The sequence below is a fragment of the Charadrius vociferus genome, unplaced genomic scaffold (assembly GCF_000708025.1).
Source record: "Charadrius vociferus isolate BGI_N301 unplaced genomic scaffold, ASM70802v2 scaffold163, whole genome shotgun sequence".
NCBI classification, from domain to species: domain Eukaryota; kingdom Metazoa; phylum Chordata; class Aves; order Charadriiformes; family Charadriidae; genus Charadrius; species Charadrius vociferus.
The window spans coordinates 9,068,439-9,085,879 of NW_009648332.1; the positions used below are offsets into that span (position 1 = coordinate 9,068,439).

The 17,441-nt window shown below is 37.8% G+C and overlaps 1 protein-coding gene across 1 annotated transcript in view; it reads left to right on the plus strand.

The window, feature by feature from the left end:
- ST6GALNAC3 (ST6 (alpha-N-acetyl-neuraminyl-2,3-beta-galactosyl-1,3)-N-acetylgalactosaminide alpha-2,6-sialyltransferase 3) overlaps positions 1-17,441 on the plus strand; it is a 158,131-nt gene that overhangs the window by 76,568 nt on the left and 64,122 nt on the right. The window contains exon 5 of the mRNA XM_009884872.1: positions 8,656-9,065. Coding sequence (XP_009883174.1) covers positions 8,656-9,065 — 410 coding nt within the window. The remainder of the gene's footprint in view (positions 1-8,655; positions 9,066-17,441) is intronic.

Genomic DNA, 17,441 nt, shown 5'->3' on the forward strand with positions numbered 1-17,441 from the left:
GCCCATGATTAATGGTAAGTGCTGGTAATAGGAGGTTATTAGAGAAAGCAAACTTGGAACAAATCTGCTGTATACATTATATACTTTACCGCCATCTGTGGGTATTTATGATAAATACAAATTTAAGTCAGCGGTTACAGGGTAATCAATGTTTTGCATACGTGACAATTCCTTAGAAATAGTCTTATAGTAGGCAACTTCATAGTGAGAATTCTCATTGATTTTTTTTGCAGAGATACTTATTATTATTATTTGTAAAGAAAAAACAGCTTTTGAGGAGAGAGTCCTTTTGGCCTTGGTTGCTTTTGAAGGATGTCATTCTAAAGTCCACTCCATAAGGAAGGATTATGTGTTATATGTTGACTGTGCTCTGCTGCCATACACAGTACTGGATGTGAGAAATTGTTTTTGTCCTTTCACACTGTGATTCATTCACTATTCAGTCCATGTGCTAACAGTATGTTCCCCCCTTTTATGTCTCCTTGAGTTGTAAGTGACATTTTACCTCCTTGTGTTTTGTATGGTTTGCTGAGTAAATATGCCTTTATAGAGAAGAAACAAATTTTATCTTCCTTACTGCTACATACAAAAACCAGAAAAGAAATGCAATATAAACAGAGAATTGCAGAAGATAAAGCTAAATATTATGATCCCAATAACTTGCTGCATCAAGTGATGACGTTTTTTGCTGGTAACAAATATACTGTTGCAAATAGTTTTGCAGTAGAGTGACAAAAGGGGTGCCATAGTTAAGATCAGCTGATTTTCTTGTGTTTGGAGTTGTTATTGAAGCTTGATGGATAGTATCTGGTTTAAATTGTGTTTCTCCAGTAACTTTTGTGCACAAAATTTGAGAGTCATCACGTGCTAACGAGGGCAAGTGAGCAATGTGGCGAATGTTAAGATAAATGACTTATTGTATTCAGCGTTCAGAAAGCAGCATTTGGAAGAATTCCTGGCTTTTGAACTATTAGAAAGCCATGATATTTCAAAGGCTGTATATTTGCAAATGAGTGATAGATGGAGTGTCAGAAACATTCTGGTTATTTATGGTCATCAGCTAAACCACTGGGATGAAGGTACTGTAGAACTAATGTAGTTTGTTTGGTTTTCCTTTTTGAACAACTGGGAAATTATTTTTTTTGTAGGCTGTTTTTCAGAGTGAGTGTTATTTTAGTGCCTACCTTGTGAACTTGTCATGTAGGGTGTGCATGATGGAGTTTGCCTCCCTCCCATAACAATTAGGCATTCAATCCTCAACTGCGTTTGACATGAACAGCTCCACGTTTGTATTGTTATCCAGATATTTTATATGCCAAAGAAGATTCTGCTTTTCTTCCCCACCCCTACCCCAGTTTGGAGGTATTAATTACATGGATCTGGAACTGTAGACATCTGTATGTCTACAGATGTTAGGGTTTCTGGTTAACTGCAAGCTGTAGTACTATACACTGAAGTGAATGTATCTGTTTCCATCTGTTTTCTGCTTGGGCAGTTGCAGTTTAAAGGAAAAAAGCTGTTCTGTCTGCCTAATGCTGAATTATTTGATTGACATGTCTGATAAAGCTTTCTTCTCAACAGTTAGTTTATACCTTAACAAATATCTTCAGGTGATTTGGTTCTTCTCTTTGGCTAGATTTCATTCCCAAACATCATAGTTTGTCTTACTGGCTATATATCAGAATTTTACTTTTTCTCAATTCCTCTTTCCCCTTACATGTTTCTCTTTTAAACACTGAACTACATTCTACCTTTTCATAGCCTATTTCAGTTCTTATCTGATTTTTTTTCTGTCCTCTCTTCTCTTTTGGTATCCTGCTTCCATTTATTTCCTCCTCCTTTTGTGACATTCATGTTAATGAGAGCATGTCCCTTCTGCCATCTTAAATGAGGAGAAGAGAATTTACCAACCACCTGAGAGGGAACATAAAATGCGGCTTCTACTGACAGAGAGTATACGCGCAGGACAGGTCCTCACACATCCTTCAGGCAATGCCTTAGGGCAGAACTTTCTTCACCTGCCACTGTCTCAGTGCTCGAAGTCCCGCAGGGCTGTTGACCATCAGTCCTCCAGTGCTCTGCCTCTGCTGGGTCTTTCTTTTGTACTTGAAACACTGAAGCTGGCAGCTTCCTTCCTTCATTAACCTTCCATGTAGAGACAGAACAATTTCTCCTGTTCTTTATTTACTCTCCGGCACCTTCCTATTTTTAAGTCTTTTTTACCAATAGAGCTATCGGGAATCTTTCAATAGTTTATTATTCCAGAAGAAAATACTATTGTAGGCTTATTTAAAAGGTGTCAGTTTCAATGAAGTTTCAGCTGGAAATCCGGAAGAAACGAAAAAATGAAAGGGACTGTTCTGTCAATGTGAACTACCGTGCTTTAAGCTTTTCATAATACAGAAAAACATTCAATTTGAAGGAGCATTTTAATTCCATTTTAGAAAAATATCTAAATATGATTTTTTAAAAAATTAAAAAATTATTTGATCAAGCTGGACCTGGTTTTACTCAAATTTTATTTTATGGGATTGCCAAGAGGGGTATTATCTTTGACTTTTCAGTTTTTGCTTTGTATTAGAACAGAGGAAAATAGAATGTATTAGAATATATTAGAATAGAGGCCTGTTTTTCTGTTTTCTTCGTTATAGGTCATATAGTTGACTCTGTTGCTACTCAGAGTTTTCTCACATATACTTGAGGCATTTGTTTTTCAGCTTTTGGTATCATGAGATGGACTTGGTTCTTGCCTTGTTTCAAAGCTGCATATATTGTTCCCAATAGTTGCAACAAAATCAACAACATTCTGGTGAGCATTTGCTCTGCTATATCTTGAAAGAGGTATGAGCTGGTACGGAGCAACTGGAGCTGTCTTGAAAGTGAGAAAGATGACACTGCATCACTTTGCACTGTGGTTCATGTTCAGAAGGTTTGGGTTTGTGGTTCTTTTTTTCTTCCTTTCCATGAGAAATAAAGCAAAAATGTTTCAAATATACACTTTCCAAATGGAAGTTAAGATGGTGCTGGAGACTCTGGTGTGCCAGATTTAACCTCTGTCCAAAGTTCAAGCTTTCTTCCCTTTTCTGTCTCTTTACCACTGACATTGGGAATCCACAAGATACCTGTTCAAGCAAAGGGCTGATACAGCCCTTTTAAGGAGCTGTAACATGAGCCACAAATCAGAGAATAGCAGCTCTGTAACAACTGGGTCAGCATATATAGAAAGAATTTCAGTGATGGTTATTTATTCAGTCTCTCACTGCAAGATTAGTCTCATTATGTGGCTCCTATGCATTCCCTTCCAATTCATTCAATTTAAATAAAAACTTCCTGCTAGCATTTATGTACACATCAGTGACAGTCATCTTAAATAAAATATCCCAGGCACTTCAGTCTCAGGAATAGTCTTATGAAGAGGCAGATCATATTCTATTTATTTGGAAATGGGATTCATGTTGACATAGGGTTTATTTCAAAATAATGTCAAAATGTTAAAATCTTTATGACATCTTAACATTAAATTTTATGAAGACAGAGATGTGATGCCGGGGGCTAGGACCAAAATCAACCGCTGACGACTGAAAAAACACAACACTACCACAGGAGGGAAGGGGGTACAACCACAAACTCAGGGTAATCAGACCTGTGGTTTTTTATCATTTTTATTTTTATTGCTTGATGTTAGTTATATAATGTGATTTATATACAGTGCTTCTGAGTGCTGTATAAAATTGATAGCTCTTGCTGGGTGAACACACAAGTACTATCTTTCTTTTCTTTAAACACGCTGAATTTTGGCTTAGAGAAGCCTGGCAAGTCTTTCCTCCCAGTCAGAGGTCTGAAGAAAGTGAGTAAGTGTAGATAAAACCAGCTTGGTTAATCATCACTGAAACACAGGAAAAATTAAAATACATTTTTTTGCTTGTAAAGTAGAGAAAAGTAATAAAAACAATGCCAGACGGTTAATGCCTCTCTTGTACCTTTCATTTCAAAGAGCTCAAAAGAACATCAAGAAGAATAAAGGCAAAATCTATTCCCTATTGGCATCATTATAAATGTTGTATCCTCTAAAACTCTAAAGACATCCAAGAAGAGTAGAAGAATAAATGGCCTTGAAATAAAGAAAGTCTCTCTGGAGCTTTGTTCAATCGGCTTTGTTAGAATTCACTCAAATAGGATGATTATAAGAAAAGATCTCATTTGTTTCAACATTAAAGGAGCAAATTAATATGTGGTGAGCTGCTAATAATTGCCTCATTATGTAGTGAATGGGCATTGCGTCCAATTTACAAAATTACAATCATATTGTTAAAGTAACAATTGGGAAAGTTTAATCTGAATTTCCTAACTATCTGTATGATTAGTTGTGGGATTCACAGAGGGAAGCAGAGTCAGTGGTTGGAGTGAACTCTCCAGTGCACCACCAGCCTACAGAGCTACGAAAGTCGCAAGAGAAATTCAGCTTTTCATTAGTGTAAATTACATCTGCGTAGGTCCTGAGCTATATTTGGTCCAACAGAAGAGTGAATCTGGCAGTCTCTGCGAACACAGGAGCTTGGCACGTGACTGGTCTGTCAAGACATTGTTTTGTGGGACTTTGCTGACTTGTGCTGAAGTTTTGGCCAAGAGGTTGACACCTGGCCTGAGATCATACCTGCTTGGGACTTCAGCAAACCCACACGTCCATGTCTGGGTAACTTGATGATCCAGGATCTGTGGCATTGGGAAACCCACTCGTACAAACGGTCCTGCAGCTGGAATTTCAGTCTTTTGGTGGAGACATTTGAAATGATAGGGGAGTTGTTTCAAATTGGAAAGTAACCAATTTTCCAAACACTGAAATATTCTGTGGAAGAGAATCATGTTTTGTGACCTACTTCTAGTTAGATTTGCTTGTGACCTTTTCTAATTCTGGCTGTTTTTGTTATTTAATGATTTGACCTTTGATTCTGTGAAGCCACTTCAGTGCTAAATGCAAAGATTTAATAACTAGAACTGTTTGATAAGTGACCTTTATTACACAGCTATTTCTCTTTGCTAGAGAAACAGCACTGTTTTGCAAGTTCTAATTCACAGTTTTAATTATCTTTTCTATTGTCTGTAAGCTTGCACAGGAAATAGAAAGGTCAGACATTTCATTTTCTTTACTGATTAAAATATAAGTGCTCCTCAACAGTTACAATGTATCATTCAGGAAAAAGATGGGACAATTTGTAAAAATCGCGCCCAGCTGCTCTGCTGAGGACTTCTACATCCTTCTGGTCAGCAACAAAATGAATAATTTTCTAGAAGTAATAATAGTTCAGCCCCCGTGGTGCATAGAGGTGAAATATGTGTCTAAACACATGAAAAGAGAAGAAAAGGTGAATGGTTCTCTATGGCTTTTTCTTTAGCTCCTGTATCTACAATGCTAGTGAATTAAGAACTTGTGAAAGGTACAGGTAAACCCTTAACTCATGTTCTCGGTCCAGAGAGAATAAACAGTAACAGCATAGCTTTCTGTATGGTCTTGCCAATCTGTATGAATCCCATTGCTGCTGGACCATCTCTGCAGGTGAGAGGGCAGCCTGGACTGCCTATCAGACCCATTTTTGGTTTCTCTGATAAGGCTGCTGATGAGTTAGTGTTTAATTGCTGTCCCTGTGTTTGTGATGTGGACACCTGTAAGCAGTTACTGTTAATTGCAAAACAGATCACCAAGAAAGCATTTTTTCTCTAATTCTCCAGTTTTCAACGCTGTATTCAATTTTTTGCGTGTAAGAATTTTCTCTCTGCTTCTTTTCATCCTTAATACAACCAAAACAGCAAGTTAAATGGAAAAATGATAGTTTCTCATACTGATTGGGGCTATCGTGGGCAACCTTGCAGCCAAAAATCTGCAGATGGGAAAAGGGTGTGAGAGATGTAGGACCCCAGAGTTTCGGGTGAGGGGGCACAACAGCACATCGCTCCAACTCCTCGAGGGTCATAGGGAGCTGTAACTGTGTCCTAGTTCAGTAGCAGAAGTAGCAGCCACAACTACCCAGGTGCTTCCCAATTCTGGCCCCTTGAGCACCCAAATCCCTGTGCCTGAATAGTTCCTGTGGGAGCCACCTGGCAGAGAGGCTACATTTGAGCAGCTTTTGAGCCTTAAAGTGGTGGGACAGCCATACCTGAGCGAGGGTGTAATAACAAACAGGAATGTCGTGTTAAGTGAGGAAAACGAGAAAGCTGTTTTATGTGGATTACTGAAACTGTCCCTTTTGTCTATGACACTTATAAACCAACACCGCAAGCTGCTGGCCTGGCTCCATATGGGGGTTCAACAAATGAATATCGACCTGTGTTTTCTCATATGGTGAGGCAAAAAGATACCGAAGTCAGTGGATGATTCTGGAGTCAGTGGAATTTCTGTCATGAGTGCCAGTCAGTCTCCTAACTCTCTCTGGGATCTCTGTTGGGAAATATGCATATTAGGACATGTGAAATTTCTCTACATTGTAAAAAATATTTATTCTGAAATAGGGCTAGGAGGGGTTAAGCCTCTGCCTCTATTGAAGAAGAGCAGATTATATGTTGACCTAGTGCAGGCATTCAATATTATGAAAGTGCTTTATAAATTGGAACAAGATAAATGAATCACAACAAAAGAGCTAAAAAACCGGGGGACACAATTGCAGGAGTGAGTGTACTCGGTTTATTCGAGCATAACAGTTACACTCAGTGAATAGAAAATGTGCAATGCATTTCTAGCTAAGGTCAGAAAATCAAACAATTCCAAATTTTAGAAAGCAACTCCATTTTAATGGATAAGGAAGAGTTGGGGGGGGAGATGACACACACAAAACTAAACAAAACAAAACGCAACACTGAGGTTGAGACAAATTTAAATGGGACCAGATTCTTGACCAAATTGGCTTTTCCTATCTAGCATATTCAGCATTTGTTAGTTTGAAAGTTCACCCTGGAAGCTATAAATTAATCTACTGGGACTGTAACAGTTCAGTTCATGTTAGGATGTGAGTTATGCTTATGGATTTGTTTAGGTCACCCAGCCATGTCCTCCTAATGTATCTCAGAGAGGATTTCTGTAACTAAGCGGTAAACAGAAAGACTGTTGTGTTGAGCTGCATCTCTTGGGATTTCATCCCTGCTGTCAGAGAGCTGTGCAGGACAGCTCTCTAAAACAACAACAGCTATAAAAAAAATACATGGTGTTCTGTAAAGGAAACATTGCCAATGCTTTTGCATGCAGCCAGGAATCTTTAACTCCTGATGAAATGAGGAAAGAATGTTTTCATGAACCACTCACATAGAGAAATCAAACCTTTGCAATTGTGAGATTTATTGCAGAAATCCTGCAGGATGCACCTTAGTTCAGTACAATATTTGTCACCCAAAGATGAGATATTTTAGCTGTTATAATTTGTCTCCCTTTGGATGTTTATTTCTTGTCCTTTTATTGTGAACCATTATGAAAGATATTTGATGTTTTGTCAGCCACCATGTCCTAAGGTTATAGTGCTTAAATGTAGCCAGGATATTCACCCACATCAGCTAAATGAGATGGGATTTTGAAGGGAAATAACCACAGGTCTGATCAGAAAAGCGTCTAGCATCCTGTCAGGCTAAATGTCCAAAGAACATGAGGGGAGTTATTCCTAACAAACATTAAACTGTAGTCACTGGCTCCCAGTTGGGAGCATGACAGAAGATCAAGTCTGTGACCATACAAAAAATTGTAAATGAACTGTGGTCTGGACCTTCTTCTGTAGGTTTTTTTGATGGATCTAGTTTTCTTTTGATTTAGATTTCTAACCAAACTATTCATACAATCCAACTTAAATACAGGGCATTTCCTTTTAGTCTGTTGGTGCAAAAGAACCAAAAGACATTTACTATTTATACTCTGACAAACAGAACATCAGGTAGGTCTCTCTGTTAGATAACTGTTCCTATTTTCAATTCAAACTGGAGAAATAGTACCCTAGAACGTGCTCAGGAAACACTGTCTTTGACTTTGATTTGCCCAGGATTAAGTTCCTAGTTCACATGTCACCAGTCCATCCGCCTCTCATTTTTCACAGGTCATAACTGTTCTCTGGAGAAAACAACATATTCCTCTGACTACATCTCCTTTCTAACTGCAGGATTTTCATGCTACTAGATTGCTTTTTAGAGTTACATCTTATGTTTGACTTCTGTCACAAATTTGGGAACTATTCATTCAGACACATAAACACAGTCAGTGTATAGGTAAATTTCCAGGATTACGTTTTAGGCCTCTTTTCTATTGCTGACAACACCTTGTTAAAAGAGGAGAAGGCATTGATCTAAATATTGTTTTCTGCTGCTTCTTTCTTTCATTGTTTTCTAGTGGAAAGAGTAACATTCAGAGGAAAAAAAGGAATTATTATTTTCCTAGTTGACTTTGCAAGGCGGAGAACAAAGGAAAAGACTGGAACTGCCTATTTCATTAAAAAGGATTGCACTCAGAGCTTTGTAGCGGTAGGGTTTTCTACTAGATCTACCACATGAGGATTGTTAGGGTTTTTTTTAAGGAGAAGCGTTGCTAACAATTTGTTGGACTGTGCCCATCATTCTTTTAATTGAATTTTCAGTCTCCGTGTTTTATAGAGAACGACTTGCCATATATTTTTGTTTCCTTTCTTCCAGCCTCTACAACTTGACTGTGACCTCTGTGCCATTGTTTCAAACTCGGGACAGATGGCTGGCCAGAAGGTGGGAGCTGAGATAGACAAGTCCTCCTGCATATGGAGGATGAACAACGCTCCCACAAAGGGCTATGAGGAGGATGTTGGGAAGAGGACAACCGTACGAGTGGTCTCTCACACAAGCGTGCCTCTGCTACTCAAGAATCCCGAGTACTTTTTCAAAGAAACCAACAACACTGTTTACGTGATCTGGGGACCTTTTCGAAACATGAGGAAGGATGGAAATGGCATTGTGTACAACATGCTGAAGAAAACTGTTGACAGCTACCCAACTGCCAAAATCTACGTGACCACAGAAAAGCGCATGAGTTACTGTGATGTAGTATTTAAGAGGGAGACAGGAAAAGACCGGTAAGTCCTAAATATGAAGAACAATTATAATATTTGACAAAAGATACATGAGAGAAGTCCATGCCGTATGCCAGCTACTAAATGAATCCCCAGATATGTTTTTAATGGATTGTTATATGGGCTTGACTGTTATAAGCACTTGATGAGGCAGCAGCTAGGCCCCATTTACCCCACCTACGCTACCTTCTGTTCTTTCCATTTCTGTTGGCTCGAGTCCCAAAAATATTGGATGTCTTCCTGAAACATTTTCAAAGCTGTGTGTTGTTTTCAGCTCAATTTACTATTGATTAAATTGACATTTTATTTGAAGAGGATAATCCTACACAAACAAATGCACATCCTCAGGATAACTCTGGATATTATATTTTCTTCCCTGTTGAGATTCGCTGTAGCTGTTCTTCAAACACAAACCTCAGGGTTATGCATTATTTCTGTTTCTTGGTGAAAATGGATTATCAGTGATACTGTAATAGATTTAGGTTTTTAACCAGAATTATGCTGAAATTCTATTTTCCATGCCTGAGAATGTGTGTTTATGCTGCGTAAGTGGGGGCTGTAAGGAGATGAAAGTGTGAGGGCCACTGTTTTGGCTAGCATGTTGGGAGCAGAAATTCGATTTGTGGAATTGAGACCACAACTTGTAGGATTTTGTAACCGAGCTGCAAAAATTCTGATCATCTGTGTTTGGCATGGAAGAGCACCTGTCACACATGCTCACTGGAGCTAACTAGGAAGGAGTTTCCAGATCACTGCTGTGCCTTAGTATTAATTTTTGAATTTGCACATCATGAATTGCAGTTGTGAAGGACTGTAGCTATTCTGACCAAACTAAAAATGCAGGTATTCACAAATACTTTCAATTAGTCCAAAGTTTTGACTTACCTTTTGAAGTAGAAGAGCTTCTTCTCTCAAACCTCCTTGATTCACTTAATTATTAAACTGACAGAACTTGGTTAGGGTTGATTTTTCCTCTTTTAAAAACTATTGAAACATAGGGAAGAACTTGCCCCTCAGGTTGTTCACCATGTGCACGTTACTGCTGCAATTCTGGAGCTGGAGAGAGCTGCAGTTTGTCATAAAGGTGTCATCGTTATCATGGCTTCTTTGGTTTGACTCAATAAGCTGATGAACAGAGGCTAATAGAGAAAATACACAAGATCCGTTCTTCAAAAATGACCTCTAATAATCCAAGTCATCTGATTTGCATATTAATCGAGCTAATATGATCATGGGTACATTATTGCAGTGCTAAACATAAAATTGTTTATATTTATATAACTCTTCAATGTTAACAGTCAGTCAGGTCACAGTGACTTTACAATACTTTATCAAAATCCTTATTGTGAGACCTGACGTTAGTATATCCTATCAAAGAAATCATCTCCAGCCTAATCCATTCCTCTTCAACAGATTAACACATCTCAAGGTTTTATTATTACTCAGTTAACACAATACAAATGCTTCCTTCTATGTCAAAGGCAGATTGAACTTCTGTTCTCTCAGTGCTTATAAACAAAGTTCTTAAGCAGCCTAATGTCAAAGTGGCCCAATTTCTTTCTCCATAATCTGTTACAACAACTAAAAGTTTCACATTGTGAACAGTGATAAATTGTAAATAGCCTGCCTCATGACCCACATCACGTTGCCTTTGCACGTGCTTCCCTTTAACGCTGGGGACAAACCTCACCAATTCTCACAGTGGCAATCGGATAACATCCTTGTATCTTCTGCAACTTTCATTTTTAGTCCTACTTTTCAACATCAAATACTAAGCGGTGTTTTTAACATCATTTAGTGCACTTGTCAGCCAGAAACAAGGGAAAGAATCGACGTGTCACCAGCCAACACCTTCTGTATCACTGGAAAACATCCTGCAGTTCCCTACTAATCAGGGGACCGCAGTTTGGAAACTGTTTCATTTTCTGTAACATCTTCAATTCACAGGAACCGTCTGGTGTTTCTAGGGAGGGTCATGAGGCTGTTAGAGGTATGTGGCATTTGTGGAAGCAGTAAAGGGAGAGCACAAGAGATTTGTGGGTGATGAAAATAGTTTCGCGCATTGTGCCAGACTATTATGATGCTGAGACAGACTAAAATTCCTCAGCCAAATATTCCTTCAGTTCCTCAGAGAAACATCAGCTCTTGCTTGCAATATTAGATTGAACAGAGGTCTGTTTCAGCATGTTCCCAGCAAAAATTCTGGAAGGAAACCAAGTTCAACTCATATTTTAAAATGTACTGAGTGGATTGTAACCACATCTATTTTAGCTTAATCCTAAAATACTGTCCGTATGTACAGTGTATGCTACTAATGCATTGTAAGATAGCAACAGATTTCTAGTCTGTCAAGCCTTTAATGAGCTTTCTATTTCTACTCTTTGATGTACCATCTTTTTAGGTAATTAGTGGGACTTTTCAGTAGTTTCATCCCACTGTGCTCGAGTTTTAAAGGATGTTATGAGAAGCAGCTAACACATATATGCTGCCGTCACTTTACTGCAGAAAAGCTCTGGTCCTGCACCACTGACATGGGAGCTTCATCCCTGACTTCACTGAGTGCAGGTTCAAAACCCACAGCTTTGGTATTGACAAATGGTTTATTATTTGTTCATGGAAGAAACAAGAATTACCTCTAAATAACTTCCAACTAACAATTTTGTTTATTTTGCAGTGAAGCATTTTTTAATTCTACATCAGTACAAAATACCCTCTGGTATGGGCTATCCACGTTGGAAAATTAACCTTGCATGCGGTGTTATGAATCTGGGGACATATGTTCTTTCTGAGAGTCTTCATTAGTGAAGTATTTGAGTTCAAGGCGGTGAATGCTCATCCACTTTGAATAATTGTTGTACATAAATAATATTCATTACCAGACATTCACAATTTTTCATTAATGCATTTTACTTGGTACTTCCCTAGAGGGAGCATAAAGCTGGCAGCTTCTTCCAGTACTTCACTAATGTTTTGGTATATTATATGTATTGAGTGAAGTAAAAGGATTTAAAGAAACACTAGGTAATTACTAAATGTGGCGTCTTTGTGTGTGCCTCAATCCAGGTAAGTGGTTCTAAGCCTTCTATATCTTTGCCATGCATTAGAAATATAATGCACTATGATATAACAACGTTTAATTGGTAATAACAGAGAAAACTGTAGTCTTCATTAAAGCAGCAGAGCTAATTCTGGTCTGATAAAGTGCACTGAACAGCCCTAAATGGGTTTTAATTAGCTGGCACCAAAGCTGCACCACCCTTAGGGAGGGTAAAATTAATGAAAACTAGCAGCAAATAGATCAATGCTACTGGATGTTATTGCCTTAGGTGAAGGTGATGAGGAAGAAAGGAGTGTCTTTTAAGGATCATTTAGAAAACAGTCTGCGTTAAAAGTCACTTTCAAAAAGCAATGTTAAAAAAAATCTGTGCTATCAGTGAAAAAGTCTAATGTCATCCAGACTGCAGACCCCATTTGAGTTTATACTACATACATCTCAGACTAACCATGTAGCACAGTATGGCCAAGTAGTGCCTCTGATGGCACAGCTCCACAGCCTCTCTCAGGGCTGCTGATGTGATCAGACCGCTCCTGTCCCACTTCATGTGGAGGACGTTGAGCCCCAGCAAACAGCCAGTAATGCACGTGCTGATACCACTCAAAGCACTGCTTAACTCTGTGTTCATAGTCACTCTTCTTATAAATAACGACGGAAAAGAGCCTGCTGAGCTTTGCTGAGGAGATGTATTCTGAACTCCCAAAATTCCCGTTAAGAGACATGAGATGATGTTCAGAAATCCAGCCAGTTTGGTAGAAAACTGACTTTCCACACACACTGTCTTAACTCTGACAACACCCATCCCATACCCAAACAATTCAGTTCAATTCAACAACAATTTATTGAGATTATTAGCTATACAAGCATGTCTACAGGAGGCAGGTTCACTGAGCCACGTTTGCAGTCAGATAGCTGTTTCTGAAGGGTTTTTGTTAATATCTTGGATAATTCCAAAGAAACTAGATTGTTTTTGTGCTTGTCTTCCAGAAGTTCTTAGTTTCCTTTGTTCATGCCAGATGGTGCTATGTGTTAGGTTGTGAGAAAGCTGTTTTATCATTCGAGGCAGAAAGATGGATCATTCTGATCACTGACTTCTGCATCGAGATTCAAAATTCGGGAGTGCGTTCAACCTACTATTTTACTCAGTTCTGTTCACTAATTATTTATTACTTTGGCGATATACGAGATCTATATTATATCTCTGTCATTTAGAACTAGCAAATTATATTCATCTAAAGTTCGAATTGACACTGTTAGACAACTGCAGTCATCACAGCTTCACCTCAGCTAATATGTGGCTTTTGATGTGTCTGACTAATCTACATGGAGCTGTAGTCTAGTAAAAATGTCACTGAAATGAATAAATGAAATTACATTCTCCGAGGCTCAAGTAGCTGCAGCTTCTATTGTTTGGTGATGTTCTGTGTGAATTGAGGTAGTAAAGCTGTCAGTGGCCAGAATGTCAAAGTTTTCCACCATATTTCTGGTTGTTGGCTTGAATGAAATATTATAGTAATGCTATTTCCACTTTTGCACTTGCACACCTATTAGTTTCCCTAGCAAGGCCATTCAGAGAAAATATAAAATCTTATCTAGTGTTAGGTAATATTTGCAGAAAGCAGTTTTTCATTGGGAAGTTGTGAACATTGACACTGAGAGTTAGATTTTGGGACTTCGAAGTACTTCCCATCAGGGTTTTATATTAACATGCTTTTTCTAAAAAAAAAAGATAAATCCTGGAAGGTAAGTGAAAGTTCATTTCATTTTGAAACAAAAATAAGCAAAGTTAGGGAACATCAGTCTTTAAATTACAGAACTCTGGAAGAAAAATGTGGAAAAAACAATTCAGACTGACAGAGGAAATGTATAATGCCTGTTGAAACATTTTTAAGGACAAAACCGAGTTGTAGTTTACATTTTGATATAATCTTTGTCATGATGGTGCTGTGTCTGCTACTGCACCAATAAAGTCAGTAAAAAATTCTAAACTGCCTATGAGCATCACAGCAAGCCCCAAAACATGAGTTTGAAATAGTGACCATTTTTCAAGTGCTTGATGGTGAATCTTTCTTGAACCACTGCTTGGCACTTCCATTCTTTCTTTTTATAAAGTAATTCCTTCAAAAAGTGCTAATGACTTTGTCCATCTTAATTCATAGAGTGTTTAAATAGTTTCATTGTCAGCTAGGACTGTTTTATTACCTGAAAAAACAAGGGTCTAAAGCATGAAACCTTAATGAAATAAATAGATTTTTCATTATAAAACACTTAAAACCTCAACATCTATTGCTATTTGTGGTCAATCACCGGACAGCTAACAACTGTTTTGGGGTTTATATTCACTCTTCCATTTCCTGGTAAAACACCAGTTGTTCCTTAGTGTCCTAGATTTATTCCCTGCAGCCCATTAGAGATCACATTTATATTTCTTTATGAAGATTTTCCTAATTAAAATGAACATTTTTCTCTATTAGGCAGATGGAACTCAATAGAAGAAGTCCATTTTTTATTAACGTGCCAGTAAGTGCTGTACAAAGCACCGGCACTTTTGTTAAGAAACACAGCTCCTACTACATTAAACTAATTACATAGTAAAGTGAAACTTTATTAAAAAATATCAATATTAGCTAATATTTTGTGATAAAACCGTGGCTGCATATAGATTGGTGTGGGCTCAGAGACCTATTGATTCTGTGGTAGTTGCTGACTTTAGCCATGGAGTTATTTCTTTCTCCCTAATGATTTAAGTCAAGAAATATATAATCAGGATCTACTTCATCTTTGGGCATTTTCAGCTGTTCTTTGAATTAATCCAACATCTATTGCTTTTAATTTATCACATCTTCTTCAAGTGCCACTGAATCTGTTTTCTGCTCCTGACAAGCCGGATGTTGAATCTTTATCCAGTGCTTGGTATTATCCTAATTACATGCACACCTTTTCTGTCCTGTCCTTTAAATGTTCTGTAGTTTTATGGTCAAGGGAGTATTGCTGACATCTCTTGTGAGCAACACTGGGATTGTGCATGTAGATGAGATTCTGCCTTGATTTTTCTCACATTCCCTGAACATACGCTTTTTGAAAGGATGAGGCAAGTCAGTGATTCGTATGGCAGCAATCCTGGTGGCACTGTGGATTGCAGTGGTTCCAATTTTGCTGCTGGTAGTGAAAGTATTTTATGGTTGCAAAGGCAGAAGTCTTGGAGGAAAAATTAGCAGAGGCATAGATTTTGGCATTCGTAGAAACTTCATTGGATCATCTTCCATAGCGCAATGTTTTTCATTTTTCAGATCACAGTGTTTAAAATAGACCTCGATTTTCCTAAAGGAAAAAAAAAATCCTTAAAAATTTAAAGGAACAGAATTAATTTTTTAAAAATCAAGATTTTTTTTTAACTCAACCTTGCTACAGCTGAAATAGTTGTCTTTAAAAACAGTGATTACCGTTGAAGTATATACTTATCACCAGTTGTCACACAGCAAAACTTTTCTAAGATACATTAAGTAGATGATTAGAAAATAAATGCAATGTTGCTATTACTTTAGTATGATACCTGTTGGTTACTGATAACTGTGGGTTTTTTAATGGAGGGTGCCTGAAGTGCACTGAGCCGTATTTACGGTGTTTAGCAAAAGACAACATACTGTAATCAAACTGCATGAGATGCACTGGGAGATTTTGTGTTATAGAGTTGCTGCTCAAGTGAGGATAGCAACTTTAGGAGATAGGGAACAAAACCCTACAGTGATTTGTTGCTTCAGATAGAGAAGAGTTTCTGTACATCTGTCCACCCACTAACTAGTAAAACTTACTAGAAAAGACTTTTATGAGAAAAGGTATATGAGAACTAATTTCAAATATCTCACTGAATGATGTCTAGAAAAGATTGTCTTCTCAAAGCTTTGAACAAGTAGACAATACAGCAGAAGAAAAACTGTTTAAAAGTAGAAACAGTTTAGGCTGAACTGATGTTGGATTATTTTACCTTAAAATGTAGAAAGATTAATGAAAAAATACTGCTCTGAACATTTAATTGGTAAGAAATCAAGCCTATGTGAGACCTCATACACATACATGGGAGGAAAACTGGGGGAAAATGGTGAAATTTTGTGTCTCATTAAATTAATTTAGAACTTAGTGTTAACTAGGCACTTGCTTCTGCACATCTTCAAGGTGTATTTTTACCCATATAAAACCAAAACAGATGTTCTACCCTGTTTTATTTATATGTCTGTTATCATGTATCCCATATAAAGAATTCTGGCTGCAATTTCAGAACAGTGAAACTGTACAGATATATGTGTGCACATGGATTTATAGCACATGTCTTTAAGGTAACTCAGGATTCAGAGCCATGCTTCTCAGACAACTTGATGTGCTATTCGGATATGCTACAACTGGCGTTTAGAAAACAATCGCTGACTACATCCTATACGGTTCCTGTGATACTCAAATTCTCTGAGCTTTTAACAGTGAGGCAGCTATGCATTTAAAGAGTAACATTCACAAGAGCAGCATGTAAAATTTTTCTCAGGCATTCACAACTCAGCAGGTTTTGGAAGCTATAACAGTTTGGAAAAACAACTACAACTGTGGGGTTTTATTATGAATAATAATAATAACTTGAGGAGTGTCCTCAAATAGTTCATCTGAGGTCTTGGATATTGATCAGCATGTAGCTTAGTTTAGGTATGAAGGGGAGTATTTTTTGATGCAGATGTTCAAAGATTCAGCCATTCTATTTTCAAGATTTTGTCACCAATTCTTGCTTGTAGTAGCATTCAGTACAGTTGGGACTGCATACCAGAGACACCACTCATCTCAGAACCTGAGCAACCCTGTCCGGTACATTAGTATTCAGTAAACACGCAGCTGCAATAGAAGAAAAGATTTCTAAATGCCCATATTTGTTCTTTGCAAGTTTGCTCTTACTATCCCATCCTGGTCTTTGGAGATTTCTTCTTCTTTGTTTTTATTTGTTAAAGTCAGTCATCGCAGCAAGCATATCCTCTCTGCTGTAGTCATACTGGTTACAGAGAGGAGGCATGAACTCCCTGTCTAATAACATTCTCTACATGACTCATTAAAACTTCCAAAGCACAGGATTTGCTGCAGAACTTTAAAAACTGCTGCAGATGATGTCACTAGTGTAGAGAAAGAGAAAGAAAGCAATAGCAGATGAAATCCTAAGAAACAAACAGCATGCTTTTATCTTAACAATAAAAACAAAGATAAATGTCAGAAATATGTGCTGTGTTCAGTTTGCACTCCATATGTTGTTTCAGAGTTTTCCTTGAAGTACATTCATTAGAGATGCTAGTGCT